The sequence below is a fragment of the Channa argus genome, chromosome 16, assembly GCF_033026475.1.
Source record: "Channa argus isolate prfri chromosome 16, Channa argus male v1.0, whole genome shotgun sequence".
NCBI classification, from domain to species: domain Eukaryota; kingdom Metazoa; phylum Chordata; class Actinopteri; order Anabantiformes; family Channidae; genus Channa; species Channa argus.
This window is the reverse complement of record NC_090212.1, coordinates 18,390,488-18,403,133: the sequence shown is the minus strand read 5'-3', so window position 1 is coordinate 18,403,133 and position 12,646 is coordinate 18,390,488. Positions and strand designations below refer to the sequence as shown.

At 37.0% G+C, this 12,646-nt stretch overlaps 2 protein-coding genes across 2 annotated transcripts; one reads left to right on the top strand and one right to left on the bottom strand.

Moving 5' to 3' along the window:
- Positions 1-127: 127 nt before the first annotated feature.
- vti1b (vesicle transport through interaction with t-SNAREs 1B) lies at positions 128-5,992 on the bottom strand. The gene is made up of 6 exons (XM_067478580.1): positions 5,743-5,992; positions 5,578-5,636; positions 3,309-3,506; positions 2,695-2,868; positions 2,321-2,382; positions 128-2,051 (listed from the first exon to the last, which is right to left on the bottom strand). The coding sequence occupies exons 1-6, from the start codon at positions 5,837-5,839 to the stop codon at positions 1,958-1,960; spliced, it is 684 nt and encodes a 227-aa protein (XP_067334681.1). The 5' UTR covers positions 5,840-5,992; the 3' UTR covers positions 128-1,957.
- An 868-nt stretch (positions 5,993-6,860) lies between these two features.
- On the top strand, positions 6,861-12,500 carry rdh12 (retinol dehydrogenase 12). The gene is made up of 7 exons (XM_067478579.1): positions 6,861-7,033; positions 7,625-7,743; positions 8,485-8,640; positions 8,735-8,839; positions 9,783-9,992; positions 10,245-10,434; positions 11,508-12,500. The coding sequence occupies exons 1-7, from the start codon at positions 6,879-6,881 to the stop codon at positions 11,608-11,610; spliced, it is 1,038 nt and encodes a 345-aa protein (XP_067334680.1). The 5' UTR covers positions 6,861-6,878; the 3' UTR covers positions 11,611-12,500.
- Positions 12,501-12,646: the final 146 nt, after the last annotated feature.

Here is a 12,646-nt window from a genome sequence, read left to right as displayed (position 1 = left end):
GTATTAAATTTGAAATGACCAAAATTGCAATCCACAGAGCCATGAGCATGGGTATAGATAATTCAAGTTACAGAAAAAGAAAAAGGGAAAAAAAACTGTTTGTACTTTGAACTTTTTTACTAGCATATCTGGTGATGAAATTGCATCATAAGCTGCATTAACAAAATATTATCCTATGTTGCAAATGACTGCATGGGCTCAGGAACACCTCTGAAAACCAGCGTCGGTGAAAACAGTTCCCCACTGCCTCCCCAGAAAAAAATCTTACACATAAAAAAAATCAAGAAAGGGCACCGCCTTGTCTGAACCCAAACTTATATAAAATTGGACTGAGGCAAAGTGGTCTAACGATTATGTAATTTAAATCATTTTTGTATGTAACAATCAAAAAAAAAAAAAAAGTTCATCCAAATTCTGGAGGGACGGATTAGTGCATGCTGCATGGGCAACATTCATATCTGTGAAGGCGCTGATTTAAGTTTTGAACAAACATTGCCATCCAGATTTTTTTTTTTTTTTTGGTTAGTCCTCGTGTACTTCAACAAAACAATGCCCAAAAACATTCTGAACATATTATACCAGCATGACTCCATAGTAAAAGAGTCTAGGGGCTAAACTGACCTGCTTGGAATTCAGACCTGCCACCAATTGAAATTGTTAGGCACATTATGAAGCAAAAATCTTTTCTTGAAAAAAAAAGGCCCCAAACCCTTACGCAGCTGAAAAATGAGACAAAATTCCCTCCATAGTGCCAGAACACTTACAGAATGCTGTAAAAACAGAAGCAAACTGAAATGTAAATACACCGTTTGACCTTTTCTTAAACGTGTTGCTGGCATCTAATATTAGTGTTTCTCAAAAGCCAATCAAATTTTTCCGTTTCAACATCTGATAGGTTCTCTTTAGTCAATACAACAATAACAAACATGTTTTGGTACTTCACTCCAGGAAGGCATGAAATTAATGCGGTATAAAAACACTGTGGCAGATGTACCACTTTAAGAACACAGCACTAAAAATACCCTTATAACATTTGAAAATTAATTCATAGTAACAGATGGTGTTTACCCACGATCTTGGGTTTGGCCTGTAAAAAGATGTAAGTGATGTCAGCAGGTGTTTTTGGCCTGCTTAGCTCCCTTCCCTGAAAATATTTGATACAATGGAAACTGAGGTTAAAGTTTAGCTTCAGTCCGTTGACTGTCAAACAAGAATTACTGAAGCCTATTTCAACAGTGACTTCCTATTTCTTATGATACAGTGATTAGAGAACACCATTAACTGCAAATGTAAATTAGCATCTGATAGAAGTTTCCAACAACGTCTCACTGACAAATTTGGCCTGAGGTCTTTCCCAATTCTTTAAACTGGGAAAATAAGCTCCATACACCTGTTTGAATACTGTGCATGGAGATGGTACAAAAATAGCCTTGAGCTGTTGTATTTCATCACTACTATTGTTTACTACAATATAAATAATTCACAATACCACTTTGTTGTATACTAACAGTATATTATTCCAACTGAGAATTTCGGAGCCTCACAGAGCTGTGATGCAACGGTTTTTAAGTAACATTTTACAACTACAATCACCAGGAAATGTGCACATGTAGGTATAAGAAGCCCATAATCTGATTCAAATAAAACTTCACAAAGAATCTCCAAAAATGACCAAAAATAATCCTTCTGCAGTGCATCCGGTGTGTTAACATTCTGCAACAGTGAAATTCTCAGTTGTTCCACGGTCTTTCTCTAGGTTTAATCCATTAACAGGTTCAAGTGTTTTTTTCATTTTTGTCAAATGGACAGAATCCCCTCTCAGTAGAAGTTCATTACTCAACCATGCCATTGTCCTTATTTGCACTCTCAGTTGGCTGAATGCAGCAGATCAGCATTATTGCTACTGGGTGGAGACAGGCGTAGAGAGCCTGGGTTTACCCTGGAGCTTTGACTGGCTTTATTTACGGAAGAACTTGAGATAAACAACAGCACCCAGGATTGCCAGCTCCATTAAAATGATCACAGATAGAAGCAACTTGTTGGTCATCAGGCTAAAAGACAGAAAAAAACAAAAAATAACTGGTCAGTGTTCCACAAGCAGAATCCACCAATTTTATGTAATTTCATTTTAAAATGAATCATGTTATTATATTATTAATCTTTTTTTTGATTAAGTAAAATACAACAGAACACTTCAGTGGATTAGAAATTACTTACTAAGAAAAAATAGGTTTTAAATATTCCAAGTGATGTTTTTTTAAAAGTATCACCCATACAATTGTTACTGATTATTCAGTTGGTTCCCAGGGTTACTTCTTACCGGCGTGACATAGCACGAAGTACTTTCCGACTTCGACTGAGGTTCTCTCCAGTATTCACCAACTAAACGATAAAAAGATGACATAAGAGATTAAATAAACCCCCGGCCTGACAAAATCATATTTTGCATCATCTCCAAGTATTAATTGTGTAATTATTAGTTATTCTGAGAAAACATAACTAAGGTCAATTCAAACATGAATAAGCGAAAACATTTTGTTAAGCTGTACCATCCTGTTTTGCTCCATACTAAGTAAAATAAGTAGAGAACCAATTGACCAACGTGTCACAAATTTAAACTGCAGCTAGTCAAACTAGCACGCCGTCACCACCTCATTCCATAAAATAGTAGCACAATAACAGTTCACAGCTCACTCTGTTCCTTGTGCGGTCCAGTTGTTCCCTCTGTTCTCCCAGCTCCTCGATGATATCTGTGCCAATCTGGTCCGTCTCAGCTGCGATGCGTTGGCTTCGTTCAATGCTCTGGCTGGCATTGTTCAGTGATTCTGTGCCCTGGAGCAGCAAAGTTCTCTGAGATTGCAAGTGTGTCTGCAGAGGTGGGTAAAAATGGCAAATCCACCCAGAATAAATAATACTGTGACAGAAGAGCTGAAAAAACATTTACTGGGAACAAAAAATATTGTCAAGATGCCGTTACTGTTTCTTAGATCTCCCTTAGTTTTGTTAAGTACATTCCCAGATGTTATTTCACATGAAAATGTCTCATTGTGTAAATTGTTGCAGAAACATTTAGAGGTCTCTCTCTGCATGTTGTTCCATTGAAAAATCAGACACCATTTTAAGGAAATAAAGAATAGCCCAGCAAAAAATAAAGTAAGTCCAGAAAATCTTACCCTAGCTCTGACTTAAATAAGGTGTTCACACAATGTTGCTGTTGCAAAACATCGAGCAGCATCAAACACATAAGTGGTTTTTGGTCTTTTAATAACTCTCACAATTTCATAGCATAATAAACACAACAGCCTCACACTTTGGTGATTTTGGGTAGAATAGATGCCTTGATGACTTCCATCCACTGGCTGGAAAGAGGAGCCGACGCCAGAAGCGGAGTTTTTCATGTCCCTCTGCAGTTTGCCCATATCCCTACGGTAAAGGCGCAGCTTTGTGCTCATAGCAGTTCTGTAAGAGGAAGGAGCAGTACGCAGCTCTTCTTCCATTCCTTGTAACTGAAAGGGAAAACAAAATTGTATCTTATAATTCCAGCTTGTAAACAAAGTACATTAGGGTAGGGTAGGTTTCCCCTATACAGCATAGTGGTATATATAGTATATCATAACAAAAAACGTAAAACTGAAATCAAATGAAAAAATTTAATTATGAAATCATGTTCAAACTATTCCCAAAGAGCCAAGAACAAAATAAAAAAGGAACACAGTTCATTACAACTCACAGTTTAATACTCAGTTTCTACAAAGACTTAGAAAAATATTCTGTACACGTTAAAATAATCCATTACTTTTACTAAGCTTGTAAAACTGCTACATAAAATGTAAAATAACATTACAATTCAACAGTTTTTGGGGTTTTTTTTTTGGTCCTTTCGGCCTATCCCGGGAGTTCAGGGTCGCCACAGCGGATCATTGTCCTCATGTTGATTTGACACAGTTTTTACGCCGGATGCCCTTCCTGACGCAACCCTCCCCAATTCCTACTAGGCTTGTACCAGCACTGCACAGCAGGGGATGGGCAAGGGCTGTTCGGGGTTCAGTGTCTTGCCCAGAGAGACTTCGACATATAGCGGGGACCGCGGATCGAACCGCTGACCCGTGGACGACTGCCTAACCAACCGAGCTTCAATAGTACCATAAACTAAAACCTTTCAACTTGATCCAAACACTCTCAAAATGATGACAGCAGGATTTATTGCTCTTGTGTCAGACTAAATCAGTAACTAGTTTAAAAAATGCTCAGCATATAAATCCAGCTCTCAGGTCACAACATTAATTACCAGTTTCTCAGGGAATCAAATTCAAATTACTGATGGTTCCTCAAAGGTGAGGAATCATCAACATGATGCTGGATCACTCTCCATAATTCTTGGACTGGCAAATTTTAGATTACTCATTGTTCTGAGAAACTACACATAGCGAAGAGGCCTGTAGCTTATTGAAAGAGTTTAGGCTGAAGAAAGCTGTGTAATGGTTAGTGTGAACTGAAGGAACGATCACAGAAAGCATAACGTTTTTTAGGGGTGTGGGTACAACGATGTTTTTTTACAGAGTTTAAAAAAACTGTGAGCTGCTAAAAATGTTATTATGTTGACTTGCTAATACCAAGTACCTCAATCATAAATATGGTTTACTTATATTTTTCTTCTCTGTAGTGTCAAATATTTTTAGAGCTGGTAAATAAGACATAGGTAAGAACTAGTACTAGAACTACTTTACACAAGTACTGTACTTGTATACAGTCTTTGAGGTACTATACTTGAGTAATTCTATTTTATTCCACTAAATTTATAATAAATTATGGAAATATTATGGATTATCAGCTGTCAGTAGTTAAAGTAATTTTAAAGTAGTTTAAGTCAGCTAAGCCTTTACCAGCTACTCTTCTTTGTTTCACAACTAGTGTCAGGTAACAAATCTTTTTCCAGTTTTTGAAGTTCTTCTCTATTTGAATATGCAGTGAAATGAAACATAACAGAGGCTAAACATTTTGCATTTCTGCAGAAACCTTATTTATGAGCAATTCTGAACTTGCATATTAATGTTATCAAAAGGATCCGTTTTAACTTCTCAATAAATGATTTCACCTTCTGTGCTTTAGTAAAATATAGATCTGGACCAAAGAATCTGAGCTTGTATTTCTTGTGTTGGGGGGATTTTTGGGTAAGGTGCATACTGACTGTGTCCTTCTGTCATCTCTCATCCTAAAACTCTAAGTACCACATTGATTTGCTATCACAGTCTAGAAGCTAATAAGGGTGATATACAGATTTGCAACAACTAGCATATGTTTAGTAAAACGTCCATAAAAATTGACGTCATTTTAAGTAGGTCACGTCTTATTTTGAGTATCTAAACTTTTCGATATTCACATAATCAAAGAAGCTGATTTTTTTTTTCAATTAGTTTTTTGTGAGGCAAACGCCTGTCAGACCCAGCTTGTTATTAAAGAGCAAAGTCGTTTTAACCTTTAAGGAAACTTGACAATTTTTCTTTATCTTAAGACAGAGATTTCATTAAAACCAGAAATTAAACATCACTTGCAAATCACAACGAAACAGCAGCCTACCACTTCCTCAGCCTCCCCCTGTCTCTCATCGAAGGTCCTCACCAGCCTCTTCCTCTCTTCTGTAGTTACAATACAACATTCAGTTTTACAGCACATAACACAGCTTCTGACCTATTATGTTGTTTAGGTGGTTGGCTAATGTTAACATAGAGACAAACTGTTTACCTCCCTGGCACTTCAGAGCTCTTTCTGGCATTAGCTTGAGCTCTTCATACAGAGATCTGTAGATTTCGTGCAACTTCTCAAATTCTTCCGACGACATTTTCCCGTAGGTTTTGCTCACCTGTATTTTTTTGGGGTCAAATACAGCACTAATGATAGCCACAACGATTTATTTTAATCGTGTTGTTTTGTTTTGCCTGGATTCGATAATCACATCCGCGAGACTCTTCCGCATGATGGACCTCGTGACCATGCCTCCTAAACTCCAGACCGAAACAAACAAACCAAAAATATATTTTCATGTAGTTTTTATTTTAAAAATCAGACCAAATCACACATTCTGCACAGGAGTATAGCTTAAGCAATCAATGTTACAGCTAAAATACAATCACCTAAAAATGATGAAAACAATTTTATTCAGGCACACTGCAAGACAGCTTTTTCCTACGCCTTCTCGGGAATGTAGTTTTTTAAACCGAGCTAAGTGTGAACATTGTATTTTGTTTCTTTTTCGTATTTCATAAATTATTTTGATTTTTATTATTCTTGCAAATTAAAAACAATGAATGGAAATGTTAGGAGAACATTGATATTTGTATATGGTTATGTAATAGTTTGTAGTTACTTAACTTTGCTGGTTGCTTGTTTTGATCAATTATTTATAGTAACAAACACTAACTTAAATCATAATGTCGAATTAAGTTGTTTAAGAAAATAATTTCAATTTATTTAAAACATTAAATATATTTGATTCCTGGAATTTATCTGTTTGTATTGGATAATTATGCATACACCGTTTCAACAAAACTGGGAAATTAATTTTAAAACGCACAAACACAATGAAGCACATAAAATGAAAAAATATAATATTAATGTAAAACAACCAAATAACAAAATAAAGGATTTTACGAAAACCTACATAATTATTATCAACAAAATAGCCGTTACCAGTCTTTCAATTTGCATCATACATTAGCAATTTTCGGGTACACAAAACTAATACATTCTACTAGAACAGTAACTTTCGCTCTCATGATATAAAGGTGTCGAGTTTTAGTTTTAATAGTAAAAACTACAATCCCATGATTCCGTTTGCAGTGTAGCTCATCCCAGCTACGCTCTGCACTTCTCTTTGCTTCATGCTTCTTTATCAGCTGTTCCGCCTTACAGACCAGTGGCGTCCAACTAGAAGAGACAGAAGAACGCACATTGGTGCCATAATGTGGCTTTTATTAATTATCGCGGGCCTTGGAGTGGTCACGTTATTGGTGATTTTATTTGCCCCACATATACGGTAAGCAGCAAATAATGCAGTTATTCATTCCACTGTAAGACCAGTAGAATGCACAGTTACGGTTTTTAGTTGGTTGACAGGTCGTCTGATTGTACTGGTGAGGTGCATGTATGTTATTACACAACAGTGTGCATGCTTAAAGCAACAGATCGACCTTTTGCATGCACATGCATGTTCAAATCACCTCTTATTTTACGCGACGCTGACTGAATTTCTGAGCAGAAAATCAATGAAACAGAATGATGGAGCTGTGGGAGTTTTTGCATGGAGATGAACCGGCTGTCATCCATCAGAGCTGCTCAGGCCTATCAGGAAGCTGAGCGTGGGAGGAGTTATATTTGTATCCATTACCCCGACAGAGCCATTGGTTGTGGGGCGGCCCTGTACAGTGGCGTGGGTCGTACGACTTGGCGCTCTGGAGTACTCATTGTACAAGTTTCTGTATGAATAATTAAGCCAGGCCTTATTGTACACTCGAAATGGGGGCATGGTTTCTGCAGACTGCAGAAGGGGCTTCTAGTCATTTTGATGGAGTTGTGTGTTTTAGTACATGATGCAGTGTCTCTTGTACTAATCAGCTGCCATATGCAGGAAATACGCAGCTGGAGGAGTGTGTAAATCTACAACTCGTCTGGATGGGAAGACAGTCCTCATCACTGGAGCAAACACAGGGATTGGTAAAGAGACCACCCTGGACCTGGTGATGAGAGGTGACTTTTACTTCTACCCACAACAAAAATAAAACACATTAGTATCTCATGGGTCAAGGCAACAAGGTTTAAATATCATGTCATTATATTATGTATGTAAAATGTATTTTTATTATATCATGTTGTTTTGCATGTATTTTTCTGCGCTTTCAGCTTATCCCGTGAGTTACGTGTATAAGTAATACTTTTTATTTATTTTTATTTTACTTAAGAAAACCCAAGAAAGGCTGGTTTGTTAAAAGTTAAGCTAAAGAAAACTAAATAGATAAATCTCTACAGCAAATGATAGTCAAGCATGCGGAAGGTCCCATTGTAGGCCCGTTGCAGAGGATCAGAGAGTATGAGGTGGAGTGTTTGGAATGGTAAAGCAAGTTAATGAAGAGCTTTGAAAAGTCAGAAGAAGCATTTTCAAATCTATATATTTCATAGGAAGCCAGTGAAGGGGTTGAAGAGTGGGGGTGAAGTCCAGCTTACATTACGAGCAGGAGAATTTGTGTTTCAAAAGTTTTCTTTAACAAGCAACAACAGAACAAACAGAACCATCTTATGTGCAGGTGTAGACCACACACAAGATAAATAAAGTTAAATGAGAATATCTGAAGAATGTTTATATGCTGCAACTACCTCTTTTCTGTCTTCCAGAGCACCTCAACTATTCCTGAATTTACGGCACTTGGCCTGTACATCCTTTATTGAAATACAAATTCATAGCTCAACCTGTGACTTGCTTTTGTATAACAGGAGCTAGGGTGATTATGGCTTGCCGAGATGTGCAAAAGGGTGAGGAGGCTGCAGCCAGTATACGAGCTGCAAACCCCAACGCACAAGTGGAGGTTCGGGAGCTCGATTTGGCAGATACTTCCTCTATACGAGCCTTTGCAGAGAAATTCCTGAGGGGTAAGTACGGCTGTATACTGCCTTGTTGTTACTTAATAGGCATCACAGCTGCCATTTCTTTATTATTATTATTATTATGATTATTTTTATTCAGAGGTTAACAATCTTCATATCCTAATCAACAATGCTGGAGTGATGATGTGTCCTTACACGAAAACCACTGATGGGTTTGAGATGCATATTGGAGTCAATCACTTGGGTGAGAAATTTTTGGAATTGCATCCAATCAATTATTTTCACAGAATGTAGAATCTGATGGATTAATTTACTGATTCATCCACTGGATAGAATTTCCTAAAATGACATCTGAACCTGCAAAAACTTTCTGTCCGACAATTCGTCTATTCCAGCTCCAACATGGAGAAAAAATAAACAATTCATGCTCACATTCATATCTAGGGGCCATTTAGAGTCATGTCTTCTGACTATGGAAAAAAACTGAGTACCCAGAGGAACTCCACGAAATCACAAACCCTGTACAGAACGGCCAGATTCCACAAGGCACAAGTCTAATAATTTCTCATATTATTTTCTTAATTTATTAATAATCTGGGTTAAGCAAAAGTTTAAATAAAGCTCTATAATGTCCAAAAACATAGTGTATTTGGAAAAAAAATCTGTCATATCTAACAGTATTTTCTGCACTGAATAAGATTCTTGAAACCAAGCCATTAAAACCTGTTGTGACTTTCCAGAAAAATATATTTTTGGGGGCTTTTGCTAAAAAATAAACACAGATTAATGTCTTTTTAAAAAAGAATAATCCATAATCTTTGGCTAAACGTAACTGCTGAGTATAACATCTGTCAATATTAACAAATGTCGGACATTTTCAAGCTAGTTTTAGCTGTATAAACTCACGTTTGATGCCACTTACTGTAAGAAACTATAAACTGGAATTAGTCACAAAAAAGAAAAACTCATTTAATAATAAAAAAAAACAGATAAAATGAGTTGGATACATTCAAGGACTCATGATACATTCAATTAATTATCAGCTAATAGCATCTATGACTCGCCCACAAGTAGTATTGTTAAAACATGTACAGTAATCAAACTTATTTGTCACATACAAATAAAAGTAAATACAATACAAATAACACTTCCAGTGAAGTACTAAATGAGTGTCTGAAATCCGGCAGGTCATTTCCTGTTGACGCACCTACTGATGGGGCTGCTGAAGCGCAGCGCACCGGCCCGAATTGTGGTGGTCTCCTCTCTGGCACACAACTTCGGCTGGATCCGCTTCCACGACCTTCACAGCCAGGGAAGCTACAACAGCGGATTAGCATACTGCCAGAGCAAATTGGCAAACATTTGTTTTGCCAGAGAGTTGTCCCGTAGACTCAAAGGTACACAAAATATGCAGATACAAGCACACAAAACATGGGAGAATGGACAGGTGGTCTGCAAATAGGGTAGTAACAACTAAGCTTAGAGGTGAGGACAGTAAAAAAAAAGGAAGAATAACTCAACATGACTAAACTCACATTTCAACAACATGCAGCTTCCAAACTTTTAGTACCTTTAAACTTCTTTTTCATAAGGGTAATAAAGGGTGCAGATTATAAAGGTGAATTACAGTTAATATGTTCTTCTTACAGGTACCAATGTCACTGTGAACTCCGTCCACCCGGGGACAGTGAACTCTGACCTGACCAGACACTCGACTCTCATGACCATACTGTTCACAGTCTTCTCCATGTTCCTAAAAACGCCACGGGAAGGAGCACAGACCAGCATCTACTGTGCTGTGGCAGACGAGCTGCACTCAGTCTCTGGGAAACACTTCAGGTAGGTGTGACAAGACCTGCGCATCTTTTTAAAAGACTTATTAACTTATGAATAAAAATTGCTGCTGGATATAAATTGACCTTTTGCTGTTCACATATTTAAGTATGCACTGTTGTATTTCAATTAGCTCTAATCATTCAAGCTTTAAAATCGAATTATTTACTGGATGAGTTTTCAGAAAAATATGTGATGCATAATGAATAAGCATAAATCATACGTTAACTACCTGACATTAATCAGTCAACATTTGTTATTGTCAAAGCAAAATATAAGATGGGAAAATTTAGAAGGGAAAAACACTGAATTTCGTAACAGTCATGGGATCCTGTAGATGTGATAATCTCATTTTATTTATTAGTGACTATAATGTGACTGACACAAGCTTGCACAAAAGCTGCCTGCCTCAAAACAAAGACCCAAAAAAATCTACATTTGTCAAACTTATTCTACATGAATGACTTGGACATGGTTTTTCCATTATACAGTTTGTGTTTTTTTTTTTTTATTATATTATATTGTTACCACTAATACTGGTGAAAATGTCTCATTGCTGGGCTTTGACTTTGTTCACATTTATATTCCTTGTAATGTAAGCAGTTATTTGGTTTAGGGTTTTCATATGGGGGTTTGCTACATAAATGAAAAAAAAAGGGTTGTTGCCAGTTACATCGATCACCATCGAGTACTATTGCTCACTTGTATTTGAGCCTTCTTAAGAGACCAAGCATTGTTTTAAACGTTACAGCTTCATATTGCAAATGAAAATTGTAAGACTAACACAACTAAGGGTCTGCATGACTACGTTTGTCTACTGGACATTGTCTTCCCCCGGAAATGGAACATCGGGATTCAATTCCCCCATGAGGAGCGTGCCCTGCTTCATTTAAGCAGCCTGTGGCTAATTGCATCAAGCATGCATATTCAATAGCTCAAAGCGGCGAATGGTAAATTATGTCACCAAATATAGTTATCATGCACAAGGTCAAAGAGAAATTAGATCTCAGCACCCAGAGAGATGACTCACACCATCTTTCTCCCTTATGTCGTAATCATTCCACCTCCTTTCGTTTCAGCGACTGCAGTCCTGCCTTTGTAGCCCCGCAGGGAAGAAGTGAGGAGACAGCAAGGAGACTCTGGGACATCAGCTGTGAGCTTCTCGGAATTGAGTGGGACTAATTAAACTCTGAACCACCGTCTATCTCAGCTCTCTAAAGAGTCCTTATCATTTCTGTTATCTTTCATTTAATTAGTTCCATTATGGTTTTGATGTTCTGTACATTCAGCATTTCCTATCTAATAAGCAGTCAGGTAATTGTGTGAGAGGTACTTATAATGTGAAGTTGCTTTTTTGTGTAATAATGCAGCAATTTTTAATAACTTGAGTATTTTGGTGCTCTGCAGCAGCTCCAAAAAAAATCTAAACAACTCAATTGTGTTATCATATAACCACAAACAACTTTTCTCTCTATTTTTGTGACACAATATGAATACAATGTAGGCAAAAAAGCAACTTGGTGTATTGTAATGCTATGGGATACTGTGATTGGTACAGTCAGGGTAAGAGACCAGCATCTATACTGAATATTGTGTTTTTGTGACTTCTCCAGAATTTGCAGCTAACTTGCTTGACTTTCTAAAAGACTGCAGGGGTTCTTAGTGTTTCCAACTTAATAAAAAGAGGAACGGTGAACTACTGAAGATCAGTCTGAGCCACGATTACTGCTAGAATTGCACAGATGTATTTTATGATATGTTTAGTACAAACAAAGTACCTATAATGTGTTTTTCTACTTAAAGGAAATCAAAGTAAGAATCATGTCAGTTTAATATTTATGAAGAGCCTTTTTCCATTAGCATTGCCAAAAACTGCACATTCCTGAAGGAACTATGGTTTTTACACTTAAGATGCCCCCTTTCACATTCCCCTCTCAGCATTAACAAGCAAGGTTGCCAAAAGTTTACATTCTGTTTTTTATACAAGTAAACATGCCTTTTACTACACTTAGATTCATGTCAAGAGTTGAATGTTTACATCTGATGTAAATAAATAAGGATATTACTGTAAAGGGTGCTTGTATCAATCATTCAGATCCTGTCAGCTAAGAAATGGATCAGATTCTTTGTTCCGCTTTATTAGTCCACAAATGAATTTGATCACAGCTTTAGCAATTACAAACTACCTGAAAAGGAAAATGCCAAAGTAGACGTCCAA